A 15,018-nucleotide genomic window follows, 5' to 3' on the forward strand; every position below is an offset into this window, starting at 1 on the left:
TTGTGAAAAAATTTAATCTGAATCAGCTTAATTTCACTAGAGCTAAGAGGGCCTTGCCGCAAAAAATACTTTGGCCCAAAGAAGCTGGAAGTTTAAATGAAGTTCATGCTCCTCCCCGAGAAAAACACCAGAATTAGGTTACGGTTAGGAATCCTCTTGAATAGATAAACTGTTCGGTTCTCCGTATACAGTCACTGGGCGATATGACAATACATACCGTGTGAGCGGTAGAAAAGTGTCTACCATGACATTTTTCTTGTATCATTTCTAACCTAATCCTATAAATTATTACACCAAATATTTCTTTAGTAGCCTGAGACAAAGTGTCAGTTAACACAAAAATTTTATTTACGTGTAAAAAAAAAAAAAGACAAATTAAAAAGGGATTATTTGCAAAGCAACTGCGTTTTGTGGTTTTTTGATGGCTTTGCGTTCTTGCTTTTTGTTTTGCGATGCTAAAAAAAAAAAACTCTTCTATCATCTAAGGATAGTCTATGAAATGGGCTGGTTTGCAAACTTTGCACTAACAAATTACGGAAAGTTTCAGAAAGTTTGCGTTTTATTTGTTTATATTTATTGCTCATTTTTTGTTAATATTTTTGAAACTGTTGATTTTTTAATTTTTGTTTTTACTTTATCAAATTCTGTTTAAAATATATATATATATTTTTAAATAAATCTCATTTGAGACTATAATAAAGTCAAAGAAAAGTGAGCAATTCAATTTTAGTATTTTTTCAGAGAAAATATATTTAGTATACTGAATATATATTTTTTTTGTGGTATGTCAAGATATCGTGCTGCACGGTGGCGCAGTGGTTAGCGCTCTTGCCTCACAGCGAGAAGGCCCCGGTTCGACTCCCAGCTGGGACCTTTCTGTGTGGAGTTTGCATGTTCTCCCCGTGCATGCGTGGGTTTTCACCGGGGACTCCGGCTTCCTCCCACCGTCCAAAAACATGCTTCATAGGTTAATTGGTGACTCTAAATTGCCCCTAGGTGTGAATGTGTGTGTGATTGAGGCCCTGCGACAGACTGGAGACCTGTCCAGGGTGTACCCCGCCTTCGCCCATCAGTAGCCGGGATAGGCTCCGGCACCCCCGCGACCCCGAAAGGGAAGAAGCGGTCAAGAAGATGGATGGATGTCGAGATAAATATTGTTGTGATTTAAATAGTTTATATAGTGGTATAATTTTTTTGTCCATTTGCTCAGCACTAGTCACTGGCATGGAAGTAAGCGTCCACCAATATCCCATCATCCCTTTTCTTTACACTCTCCTGCTATCTTACAGCCCTCAAAACCCCAATGGTGGTGGATCTATCTATCCAGCCGTATAGTTTTGATCCAGATGCCTGCTCCTACAAGAACAATAATTATGTTATTAGATCTCTGATTGCAAGTGGATGCATCAGAATAGAGCGGATCAAAGAGACTTGTCCCTCCCATTTCAGTTTCCGCGTCACAACTGAGAGCTTTTTCAAACTGCATTTTTTTATCTGCTCCTGAAATACATTTATTTGAATAAATAAATAATCAGAAACGCAGTTTTAACCTTAAATCATTTAACATATGTCCTCTATCATGTGAAAAAATGCGAAAAGAACAAGTTAAAAATCACCAAAACAACGATTTTCACTGGAGCGGATCATTCGCCGTGACTCCGTCCTCCGGCTGCGCTGCATCACTGAGCTTTCAGGCCGCATTGGTCGGGAGCGGAGGAGGATCTCTCCACAGAGAACGCTGCTCACTCCCGTTCAGTGCAACCTGACCGGCTAAATGTTTGCACAGGAGAAGTTCAGACATGTCATGCGCGGTAGGTAGGTAGGAAGGTCACCAGCAGCGACTCTCGCTAGTCTTATTTTCATTTCCCGCTGCAGCAGTCAGATAAGTCGCTCTCTATAACACCCGGGGACGGAGGCGAACAGCGCGGCTCAGACATGGAGTCGTACCCGGAGACCAGAGACACGAGCCCGAGCTGCTTCAGCAAGACCGTCGCTCTGCTGACAGTCAACGATGTCTATGAAATCGCCAAAGTCATCGGGACCGAGGTGGAGATGCTGATCGATGGATACGGCAAAGAGAGCGTCGAGGGTTTGGTGTCAAAAATAGTGAAAGTGCTGGAGCTGCTGGAGAGCTTCGCTTCCAGGAACCACGCTCACAGTCAGCGGGAGGAAGAGCTGCTGAAGACCCTCCAGAGCATTCAGATCCAGCAGCAGAAGAAGAGGAAAGACGGCGACGAGAGCCTCGATAAGAAAGAAATACACGTAAGTTGTCGTTTAAGTTTAGCTAGTTAAACTGCACTTCACTCTGTGAGGCGCGCGCCTCAACGTTACTAGCACGGATTAGCTTTAAGCTACAACGTTGACTGACAGCAGCTAGTTAGTAAACACACAAGTGGATTTTTAGTTAACATTTATAATCATAAAGTTAATAATATATATTAAAAAAATATTTACTTGTGAAAAAATTATGCTAACAGGTTTGTCTATACTGACATGTACTTCTACTACGCTTCATTACGCGATGTAATTAATTGATATCAATCCGCCAACCAACGGAGTTGTTCAGGGCCGCTGCTAGCTTTTCTGGGGACTCTTAAAAAAAACTTGGAGGGGCCCCTCAACCCAACATAATTTTACATTTAGTGCTGCCATGCAGTTAATATGAGTGTGTGATTATTCAATCGAATTAATTGAACCTAATAATTGCAGTGAAAAGCCCAATTTTCAGGTACTTTCATTTAAGTTTGGGATGCTGTGGTGCGGTATCTTAATTATTAATAATCGAGCCATAGAAATAGAAACTGATCTAGCACATAAAGCTAAAGTAGCTAAACTAGCTTGATGCTAACGTTTGCTAGAATTTCCCATAGAGCGGCTAATGCTAATCCTCTGTCGACATAAATATAGATTGCTGACTATATGAACATCTTTATACACTCAGAGGTATGAATTTTTCAAGCTTTTTTAAGTAACCATTTGTGGTTTAAAACTGTGTTTTTTTTTCTCATTCTTTGCTTATTCTTTTTGAAAAACGTGTACTACTACAGCACGAGCTGAACCTAGTGACCAAACTGGAACGCCCTCCAGGAGTAGCAGAACAATGTTTACAATGTTAATGATCTGAACATTTCTGTGAGAGCTTCCCCTTTTCAGAAACCTTGCTATACTGAATGCTAACAATCTCATTATTTCACTAATGCATTTTACAATATGCGAACTGTATCCGATTAATATAAATATATTCATATTCGTATAGAATATGCAATCGAATCAATTCTGGAAATTATTATTGATACCCAGCCCTAGTCGTAATGACGGGTTTCAACTGAAGCTCCGCCCTAACCGGTCCATTCCATTTTTCTTTGGCCCTACAACAAACGGAGGCCCCAAAATGCTATGGATCGGTTTGGCTTAGTGGGTCCATTTTATAATGAACACCCTCAAAATACTAGACTAGACCGTGCCGTACCGCTCAGTGCAAACAAGGTTTCAAAGATCAAAATACAACTTAAAAAAGTGACTTTATGAAGTTTTCATATTACAGACTTCAAACCTTTACTTTAACACCACTGAGGGGTATTTTTATCTCAAACAATTAGGAGGGACAAGAACAAAGCATCTGGTCCAAAGTGCTCTAATTTTAGACATAAAGCCAGGAGGAGCACTGTTCTGAGCAATCCAAAAATATTGACCAAAAACTTCTTATTTGGACCATAAAATATATGTTGACACACCTTATCCCACAGTTTACCGTTCTATGCAATCAGCCCTTCATGTACCCCACCAATTTAGGATAACAAACACCTCATCAGGCTTTATCCCTTACATAATAGATAATAGCTGTAGCATTGTGTTTTAGGTTAGTCACAGCACCGACGTGGAGCGTGCTAGTTACAGGGGAGGACATCGAGACCTACAGAAAAAGAGCAGTGTAAGACGTGTTTTCAGCCAAGTTCAAATGAAACGGGTTCAGTTGAACCCTGTTTTATATATATATACAAAACTAGTTATAGATTCCCGCGACCCCGAAAGGGATGGATGGATGGATAGTTATAGATTAAAAATGAAATTAACGAAATTAAAAAAAAAATGTGAAAGTTTCTCTGAACTTAATTAATCAATGTTAATTTGACACTAATAATAATAACAGTGGCCGAGTTAGAACATTTTATATGAGGGGGCGGGAAAGGGAAAGAAGACCATTAAGGCCATGAAGGCCATTACAAGTGATAGGATCAAAAATATGTATTCCAAGCTGTTTTATTATTGTTTTTGGTATAACTATTTCTCAGATCTTTTAGCTGAGGTGTTATTACTAATTACCTTAACAACGCTTATAATGATGAATTCTGGATCATTGTCAATAATGACACTAATACTGTCTAAAAAATTGAGGGGAGCAAAGCTTTTTACTGTCCTCCCTTGCTCCCCTCTAGCTCCGCCACTGTCATACAATAACAAACCTAGCTTTGTAATAATTAATAACTAATACAATTTATATTAAATGATAAGACAAATAAAACAAAGCAAAAAAAAGGCTGCAGTGTTTACAAAAGTAATTTCAAAATTTGATTCTTTAGGGGATGGTGGTTCTTGGAACCCAGAGCATTTCCTTGTCTGTCTTGCTGGCGACTATTTCCATCCACTAAAAGATCTGGAGGCTGGGCATCGTTTTATTTTAGAAGAGATGTTCATGCCTGTCGCTTCATTTTAGCTCTATCATGATGGGATTCAGCAGGTAGCTTAAAATAAAACTCTGTACACACAGATGATTCTGGTTTGGGCAAAGTGACCTACGGTTCAGATGGTTTGCATATTACAACATACAAAATTAGGTTCAGTTGTACTCAATGTGCAATAAAATAGTCATAAAGAGCACGGTAGGATAGATTGTGACACAGGAGGATGGTCCGTTTTGAGGTCAGTAAAGTGTCTCATTTTGTCAGTTATAACTGCATTTTGTTGTACAGGTAAATGTTGTCTGTACCAAGTCGAAGCAAAATGATATTAATATTAAGTTTGCAGGGTATAGATCTGTTGTGGTCACATCATGCTCATGTGGGAATGGCCGTCAAAGGGAAACAAAACTGTTGATTTTTCATATTCTGTTACATTATTAACTTTGATGGGTTTTGAACTATTCTTAAAACATGAGACATACATTTAGATCACACACTGATCAGTTTTGTTTGTTGAAAGTGGGTATGAGTTGTTTCTTCGATCACTTTTTCGAACTGAGTGACTTTAACAGTTACATTACTTGTTATGTCCATATACTTTTACATTACCATTTTTTTGCTATTCAAAAGCAATGTGTGTTAAAAACAAGACGTCATTGCTAGTCATCCAGTGTCTCTAAGGATTTCAAAAATGTGAGGGTGGTGATTTACTGAAACATCTGTTTCAACTTAGCAACAGAATAGCATAAACTCTTCAACCGCCTAGATTTCTCAATGCTTTTCAGCTCCAGTAAACAGCTGTGATAAAACTCTGATGTCTTTCTCCATTGTTGTTTTCAGGAGTTGCGGGAAAAGGAGCTGCAGTGGAGGAAGAGGTGTGAAGAACTGCAGGTCCAGGTGCAGCAGCTCCAGGAGGACAAGGAGGATCTACAAAGCAGACTGAAGGGCAATCATGCACAGGAAGGTAGATTCTTACCTGAAGACTTTTAGGGGGATTCTTCTCTTTTGTTTGTGTTACTTGATTTATTTTTTCCTTTTTAATTTTGATAAACTTCTGTTCACTATTGATTATAGATGTTTACGTGATTAGGTCCTACTTAAAAGTAGACCATTGGTACTTAAAGTTTTATTAAATATTTGTGTAACTCATACAGGAAGTACTCAAAAACTAGGATAACTAATATTAACTTTTCAGTTGCTCACCTAATACTTTAATTATCAAAATATTATAACAGAAAGGATTCACTATGCGTCTTAGTTCTGTCTTATTTTGCATCATTTTAACAACTTCTTCATAGAGTCAACCAATGATCTAAAATTCTATCTGTGTAAAGAACCTGGAAAAACTTTTCTACACAGGTGGCTGGGCCTTAGAAGCATTGCACCCTTTGAGTACAAAACCAAACAGTTCCTTTTGTTTTGCGGTCAGGCTTGAAGTTCTGCTCTACAAAGACGCCAAGGTCTCCTGAGCAGGTGTTGAGGTTAGAACAGGAGAGAAGTGGCGCTCCTAGGATGCAACTCTGCCAAAAAAGAGGATCTCTAGAGCAGTGTTTCCCAACCCTTCCTCAAGGCACACTGTCTGGCTTTTTTTTTATCCAACCCTGCTCAAACACACCTGCCTTTGATGACCGTTATTGTCAGGCTTCTGCTGAGCCTGATGATGAGCTGAATCAGGTGTGCATAAGCAGGGCAACATGGAAAACATGCAGGACAGTGTGCCCCGAGGACCAGAGCATATTCTCAGCACAGAAGTCTTGGGAGATGGTCCTCATTGGTAGTGTTATGATCAGGTTCTGTGGGTAAAAACTGATTTCATCTGGTCTGGTATCAGTAACAGCAAGGGGCAACACCCCTTTGTAAGGGCAGATGTAAAGCCTCAGTACCCAAAGAACACACTCGTAACAGCAGGAAATCTGCAACTATTGATTCCTGGACAACCAACACATTCTCTTTCTCAACTTGTCAAGTATGGACGTATGGTTTGGTCACTTTTTGACGTTTTGGATGTCCCCAACTTGTCGTTTTTTTTTATATGCTGGCTGTTTCCATTGAATCGGAGGTCGTCAACTTCCTGGCTGGGAACTGATACCCGTCTAATATACCGGGCCACAGATGTTAATCAGGAGTCCCTAACCCTCGGGACAGACTGGTACCCTAATCCAGTATTGGCACTCCAGCCCTAACATCATACCGCTTCTGTGTCTGTTATCCAGTACTACCTACTGAGGGTTGGGCACCCAGGATTTGGGGGCACCCAAAATGTCAAAAAGTGACACAGAGGAGGCCCAAACCATACGTCCACACATTACGAGTTGGGAGTGAGAATGTTTAGGGACAACAGCGCAGCAGCAACACTCCACCCAGACATGCCTTTGTTGTTAAGGTCAAGCAAGCAGGGAGAGCTACTTTAGCTAACCGGAAGACTGGATATAGGAATCTCAAGAATGGAGGTACAATGACCTGGTTGCTAAGTGTCAGAAGGAGGAGTAGAAGGCTCGCTGCAAGCACATTGAAGTGGGCTGCAGGGAGTTGTTAGCCCAGTACCTATAGCAGGTCGTTAGATTCCTAAGTATCTGCAGACTGCACAGATGAGGAACCACGAAAAACAAAGTGTAGTTGACTGAAAAGGGTCTAAGCTGACTCAAGTTGAGGAATAGTTGTGTATTGCATAGTTCACTACCTGGCACAAGTTGGGGGTCTGGTCATTCCTGGCGGGATCACCCAGAAAAGGGTGTCTGATATATAAGATCCAAGTCATCCTGCTGTGACTTGTGATGTGTCAAGGTTGCACCACAAGGTGTATCTCAGTTCTGATTATTGTTTGAGTATTTTATTCCAGGAATTAAAATTTTTCTACTGTGTAGAAAGTGAAGACAGTCACTATGTTTGTTTAAACGCATTGATTGAAGTTAAAGCAGTCAAACTGGTCCATTAGTGTGCAGGTGTTCAAAGCTATTCACACATTGTAGTTTAGCTTTTGGCACACAGCGAATCAGCTTTCAACATAAGCTTTGTATGTCAAACTTTATGCCGATGGCCTTCCTGACACAACCCTATATGTTATCCAGGGTTGGGACTGGCACCAGGAGACCCAGAGTCGGGCCTCCCTGTGGCTTCAATAGCGTGAAGGGTCTTGCCTAGGAACCAGAAAGCTCATTGCACTCCCTGGAAAACAAACCCTGGTTTCTCAGCAGCCAACTGAGCTGTTTACATACTGGTTTTATGTTTTTCAGTATGGAGAGAAGTTTCAGAAAGCCCCTGAAATTCCAGATTATGTTAACAAACATCATCACTAGATGATTGCATTTTGCTTGATTAGCAAAAACAAACCAAGTGAACTGGCTGTAACAAGGTTTCTCGTTGCAATGAAACCTCAAAAGGCTAATAAAGCAGTCAAACAGAGAAGTGAAACAGAAAGGACGTGAGGGGTTATATTCCAAACTGTAAACTCAAGCCAGATGATTGAGTGAATATGCTGACACTGTATGACCACAGCTTTTTATTCCATTTCATTCAACGGTGATGTTTTGTTCTGACTGTTATCTGTGCTGCTTTGGTGATGTTTGTTCAGCCAGTTCAACTTCAGTTCATCCACCACACAATACAAAAGAAATAAAAGCCACAGTATTTGTGAAATGTTGGATAGACATCTTTGAAAACTATCTTAAACAATCCAGTTAAAACATGTTCCATCGTCTCTGGGGATTATCTTTATTCCCTTTTTTCACAATGGCACCAGCTTTCTCACGTGTCTAAATTTTGTCCTGATTTACTGTAAATAAGGTTCTTTATAAAAATTGAAATAAATTATAAAATTGTGTGAACTGGAAAAATAAAACTAGACACAAGTAAAAAACATATTTTTTTGTGATTTGAGCAAAACATTCTCTTGTGTAGCAATTGTTTTCATGCTCAGCATATAATTTAGTGATCCTCCTTTCAGAGGGAATGATTTAGTTTGTCATATGGCCTAAAATTTTATGATTTTGACTTTGTGACCATGCTGAGCTAAAGACATGGAGAATCTGTTGGGAAGTTTTGCGTGTTTATTTGTGTGTATGTGTATGTTTGTCAGCTTATGTTTTTGTGTGTTTACGTGTGTTTGTCAGATCGCGTTCAGCGGCAGGAGAGGGAGGTGATGTTAAAACTCAAACAAGTGGTGGACAAGCAGAGAGACGAGCTGAGGGCCAAAGTCCAGGAGAACACTACCATCTCGAAAGAGGTGGAAGCGGTAAGACACAAAAAAAACCTCCTCATCTGCTCATCAAGGTCTCTTGGAGACGAGGTGTGTTTACCCTCAGGGAAAATGGGCAGATTTCAGATGAGTTGGGGCATTAACTGCAGATACTCCCTTCTGCTCAGCAAAGGTTTTTCTCAGGCGTCTGTGTCAGGGCATGTCTGTCACATGAGTTAAAGAGCACTCACAGGTGGGTGTGTTTGTTAATGCTTAGCCTTTTGCTCCCATTTCTCCAGCAAAAGTCTAACAGTCTAATCGGCTATTAAAATAGTCGACTAATTTAATAATCAATTAGACGTTACTTTATATTATATGGAGTCGGAGTGTAGAAAAGTTAAAAGTTATAATGGCATTATGCTAGCTTTTTGGACTATTTTGGCATTTATTGAAGTTTATTAGGATATTTTGGAGTTTAGCTAATATTTTAGCTGCATGCTAGCTATTTTGACTAATTTAAGGATTTTTTTCTGTTTAATAGGCTAATTTGGAGTCTAGCTAATATTTCAGCTACATGCTAGCTATTTTGGCTAATTTAGGCTTTTTTCAGTGTTCTAGGCTAATTTGGAGTTTAGCTAATATTTCAGCGACATGCGAGCTATTTTGGCTAATTTAAGCCTTTTTCATTGTTCTAGGCTAATTTGGAGTTTAGCTAATATTTCAGCTGCATGCTAACTGTTATGGCTAATTATTTTTTTTAGACTTTTTTGAAGTTAAGCTAATATTTCAGCTACATGCTAGCTATCTTGGCTAATTTAGGCTTTTTCAGTGTTCTAGGCTAATTTTAAGTTTAGCTAATATTTCAGCTGCATGCTAGCTGTTATGGCTAATTTATTTTTATTTTTTGTTTTTTAGACTTTTCTGAAGTTTAGCTAATATTTCAGCTGCATGCCAGCTGTTTTGGCTAATTTAGTTTTTTTGTTTTTGTTTTCTAGACTTTTTTGAAGTTTAGCTAATATTTCAGCTACATACTAGCTATTTTGGCTAATTTAGGCTTTTTCAGTGTTCTAGGCTAATTTGGGTTTTAGCTACTATTCAGCTGCATGCTAGCTGTTGGCTTTTTTTCATTTTCTTTAGACTGATTTGGCGTTTAACTAATATTTAGCTGGCTATCAGCTTTAATGTTTTCAGCTATTAGCTTCAGAAATTTCAGCTATCAACTTCAGCATTTTTAGCTATCAATTTCCGAATCTTAAGCTATCAGCACTAGCACCCTCAGCGGCCAGATTCCGCTTACAGGATTCATACTAGCATTATCGCAGGTTTTTTGCTATATGTCTAGTTTTTAGTTATTTTAAAGCTAATGATGGTTAAGATGTGTGTGTTACATCCAGTTTGCTCATGACCCGATTAGTCGACTATTCGGAACAAATAATGGTGATTAGTCGACTATTAAAATAATTGTTTGTGGCACCACTACACAAGAGAAAAAATCACAAAGATTTCGTTTTTTTATCTATTCCAATCCTTAGAATGTATTTGTTTCAACAGAGTATGTTTTAGTTCTGTACATGCCTGAAGTGCATCTGCCATACCCCTGTTATCATCACATAAAGCCACATTGATTTGGTCAATAACTCCTCTGTGTTTTTGTTTCAGCTTCAAGAACAGCTGGAGCGCTTCATGAAAATGAACGGAGAGCTGCGACACAAGCAAAACGTGCTGCAGGCGCAGCTGACGAGTTCAGTGGAGCGAAAGGCAGACATGGAGGCTGACCTGAAGGAGAAACACAAAGTGATAGAGAGACTCCAAGCACAGCTGAATAACACAAACAGCATCACACCTGTAAGCACTCAACATCCACACAACCTTTTCTTTTGTTTGGTCGTGTCAAAGTTTAGAGCTTCTCTTCTTGTTCAAATATAAATTATTATGCTGATTTCTAAAGACTTGATTAAGTCTGCTGTGTTACTAATTAAAATTACAATTAATTCGAATTAGTCAAATTGCATTGCGACGGTATTCTTTCATAACATTAAAAAAAAGTTCCACTGAACACAGTTCTTATGCTCATTGTTAAAATATTCAAAAAAAAGACATTTGCAGATTACACACTTTTTTGATTTGGGTAAAATAAATTAGGAATATAAATTTAAAGATTAAGATTATTGTACTTATTTAACTCATTTAGAAACAGTTGGTTCCATAAAATTCCCTTTTGAGGACAAATTAAGTATTTTAGTAAGATGATGCCAAATCACATTTTACATAATTTGCAATAAAGATTTGCTCTGTAGTAGAAGAATCTGAATATTGAGCTTTCCTGTTTGAACACATGCATCATTTAATGAGATTTAAAGCAATAAATCATCACTTTCAAACTACAAGCATTTTCAGTTTGTTGAAGCTCAAAATGATGGAACACAAAAATAACAAAACTTAAAAAACATCTTATACTTTTAAAAAAAGTTGTTTTGACTTCCATTTTTTTCATTTGAAAAGCTATTTTCCTTTAGACTGTAGATGTTTTTTAAATCTTCAGTTTCACTGCAGATAAAACTGTTTTTAATTGAACTTTATTTAACCTGACTGACTCATTTATAACCTTCATGTTTTTATGATTTTAATCATTTTTATGTCGTCATCGGAGACAGACAGTAAAATTCTGTGCTGGAGGAAAGCACAACTACTTCAAAAATACCACAAAATTGCAAAAAATAGATGCATTTAGAAGAAAATTCAAATTGAGCATTAAACCTTAAGTTTGAAAGGACTGCTGGGTTTTTTTTGGTTTCATAGAGTATTTCCAGTTAGAGCGCATACCATTTCCACGAGTAAGACCTGTCTTATTTTGAACAGCCTTTTACTGAAGTGTGGGATTCTTGGTTGAAAATGGTGATTATCTATTCTTCATTTAGTCCAGTCCAAGTCAAACTCCACAAGCGTCAGACAGAAATTCAAGGGGCGATAACAAAGACTCGGAGCAGCCGTGTTTCACCAAGAAAGAGGTTCGGGACATCATTTTTGAGAGGAATGAGTTGAAAACCAACCTCTTTTTGGTGCAAGAAGAGCTGAACTACTATCAGAGGTGGGTTTTATGTTTCATCTTTTATTCCAGGAAATATCTGAGTTGTGTTGTTTAACTGACTAAAACCAATGTGTTGCACAATGTTTGTAGGGAAATACTGAACGAGGAGAGGTGTCCAGGCTTCCTTTTGGAGGCAGTTCGCTCCACCATCAAAAAGAGGAGGAGGCTGATCAAAGCCAAGATGCTGGGCATTCCTGTGAGCACGTGCAGCAGCAGGTGCCGCGTTCGTCTTGTCTTTTGCGTGTTTAAATTTGATTCAGAGGGTGATGAGTGCTTGCTTGTTTCTCTGCAGCGATGAGGAAGACAAGAGCTCCCTGTCTTCGCAGTCAGAAGTGGACGGTCCTGCAGAAATGAGCGACAAACCAGCCGAATCGCGCATTAGGAACCTGTGAGTTCACCTTCACTGCTCATGATCAGAAACATTTAGAAATAGTTTATTTGGAAAATTATAGCAACGTGAAGATACTACAATCTTTAAGCAACAGTTTATCTCCATGACACCTCTCAGTCACACCAGTTAACCAGCCTGAAACAAAGCAGCATCACTCTCGCTCCACTAATTCCATCACTCAGCTGCCGTCTGTCAATCCTCGTCTATATTTAGCTGTAATCCCTGACCGCACATCTGACCTCTCTTTCACTCTGTCGGCTGCAGCTTTGGCTTCCTAACGCTGTCCGGCAGCAGCAGCAGAAGCCCCACCCACATGAGCAACTCCGCCTCCAGCTGGGAGATCATCGGAGACTCAGAGGGCGGTGAGGAGCAGCAGCAATCATCGTGAAACCTCTGCGAGAACATCTGAAGCTGAAGGAAGACGTGGATGAAGCTGCACAGTAGGAGAGTGAAGGCAGGGAACAGGAAATACCCGGAAACCCCTCAGCTGTTTCACTTTAAAAAACTCTTCCCAGTACCTCTTAGTTTCACTAAAAGAGAAGCGCTGTTCACGGTACGCTTTATTCCAGTATAAAGAGGGACACTTTATAAGATTCTTCCTTTAGTTTGTTTTAAAGTATTAACAATTTATATTTTTCTATGATAGAAAAATGTTTGGTTTTGAGAAATCAGCTTTTATGGTAATGCAAAAAAGGAAATATATATATTTATAAACATCCTTAAATCATGTATGCAAAATCCAAAGATGAAAACAGTTTTGTCAGTGTTTTAAAGTGAAACTTTTTGCAATTATTCGTACAAATCATAAAATATTATTTTTTTTAATGACTTTTTTGTCTTCTTGACGTATGCATCAAGTTTTTAGTGTTTTTCTTTCACAGCACTTCTTCTAAAAAGGATAAAAGTCTTGAAAATATTTGACAAGAATTTCTTGTATTTAGAAATATCCATATGAAAAGTATCGAGAGGCTCAAAACTTTAAAATATATTTTGATTGTAACTGGTTTGACCAAAGACGTTTATTGTGATGTACAAAAAAAGAATATTAAAGCTGTCCCCTTGTTTTTAAGAGGCAAAACTAAAACAGAAATGAAGCAAAAATAGTTTGTTTAATGAAATATATCTCTGATCCAAAATTTAAATGAACATTCAAACATTTACTGTATTAAAACTTAAATGTTTTTTTCCTCATATGCTTATTCAAAATTTTGATTAAGGTTTTATCCTGATTTAGTGTCTGTGAAAGAAGCTTTATTAATGTTTTAATAAAGCTTAACAAAATAAATCTCAAAATATGGAAAAAATGAATGCTATTGTTTATATATTTATTGGTACTGCTGTCAATTAAAGAAAACTTAAGTTCAATCATCACTTTAATCACCTGTTGAACTTCTGTAGAAGCGTTCCTAGACGTCTTTTAATTAAAATTATGTCGTTTTTAGACAAAATCTCAAACCCCGTCATTTTCTAGGACATGGTTTCTGCAGAGCGGCAGGAGTTTATTAGAAATTCTCCTGAAAAGACTGAAGGGAAATGAATGAATGAGCAAACAGGAAGTAGTTCAACAATCAAAATAAAAGTCTTTTCCCAGAACTTTCTCAAATAAACAAGATATCAAAGGAGATTTGGGTGAAATTAATAAAGCAAAGAAATGGGCTACATAAAGATTCACTACAATTTAGGTAAACAAATACCCAGAAACTCAGTTTTAATCTTAAATTACTGTATACATATCCTTCATCATGAGAAAAATTGTACTAGAAAATGTTAAAAACACATTTTTTTGGAGTGGGTCTTAAAAAGGGATACATTATATGCAAACTATTTGTTAAATTGATGCACCCATTAAAGAAGTAACATCACTTTAACCCTCTCAGGGCAGGTGTTGGAGATTAGCAATAGCTAAATGCTAAAAACCTATTACTACCCCATATGATCCCCAAATATCATATTTTTTTTTTAGTTAACAAATACTCAATTCGGCTCTAAAAGGGTTAAAATTTTGGTTTAGCTTTTTTTTTTTTACTTTTTTTTTTTTTAGCACAAACATTTCTCTTTTACGTAAAGGTTTTGTGAGGGAAAACTTCAAACAGGATGTTCTATCTGACACCCTTGTTCCACAAGAGGGCAGTTTTCTGTTTTCATTTCAACTCAGGATATTTTGTTTCAAACACCCAGGTCATTTTTGGAGAAGTATAAATCTGTGTGTCTGTTTTATTTTATTTTTTTTAATGATCACAAGCACTTCTAAATAACACTTCCTGTAGCTGTGCAGGATTTGCCTTAAATCTGAAGTATTTTTAAAAGCCAAATCATTCCTGAATGGTGTTTTTATGTGCCAAACTGGCTGTTATTCTGCAACACCAGCTCAACTTGGTGAGAAGAAACCACTTTTCCTGACTCCTCACGGAAATGTTAAATCATAGCACTTCTCCTGCAGGCCAGTAGTTTAAGTAATTGTCAACCAAACTAACTTTAAACCAGGCGATCTTCTTAAATGTGTGTTTGCTGTGCATTTTATTCATGTCTGTAATGACACATCTGAGATTAATGAATGTCATACAAACAGTTCTTCTGTTTTAATAAACACTGAAATAAATAAAACACTTTTGTTGTTTTCCTCATTTAAGTGAAAGAGAGGGCGTATTAAAACATTTTTTAAATGCCCATTTGGAGATGCAATCAT

The 15,018-nt window shown here is 37.9% G+C and overlaps 1 protein-coding gene across 1 annotated transcript; it reads left to right on the top strand.

The window, feature by feature from the left end:
* The first annotated feature begins 1,635 nt into the window (after positions 1–1,635).
* rilp (Rab interacting lysosomal protein) lies at positions 1,636–14,931 on the top strand. Its single transcript, XM_024277278.2, has 8 exons — positions 1,636–2,262; positions 5,520–5,643; positions 8,789–8,910; positions 10,513–10,698; positions 11,772–11,941; positions 12,032–12,157; positions 12,234–12,329; positions 12,597–14,931. The coding sequence occupies exons 1-8, from the start codon at positions 1,936–1,938 to the stop codon at positions 12,718–12,720; spliced, it is 1,275 nt and encodes a 424-aa protein (XP_024133046.1). The 5' UTR covers positions 1,636–1,935; the 3' UTR covers positions 12,721–14,931.
* The last annotated feature ends 87 nt before the right edge of the window (positions 14,932–15,018 follow it).

This window comes from Oryzias melastigma, linkage group LG13, assembly GCF_002922805.2.
Source record: "Oryzias melastigma strain HK-1 linkage group LG13, ASM292280v2, whole genome shotgun sequence".
Classification (NCBI taxonomy): Eukaryota; Metazoa; Chordata; class Actinopteri; order Beloniformes; family Adrianichthyidae; genus Oryzias; species Oryzias melastigma.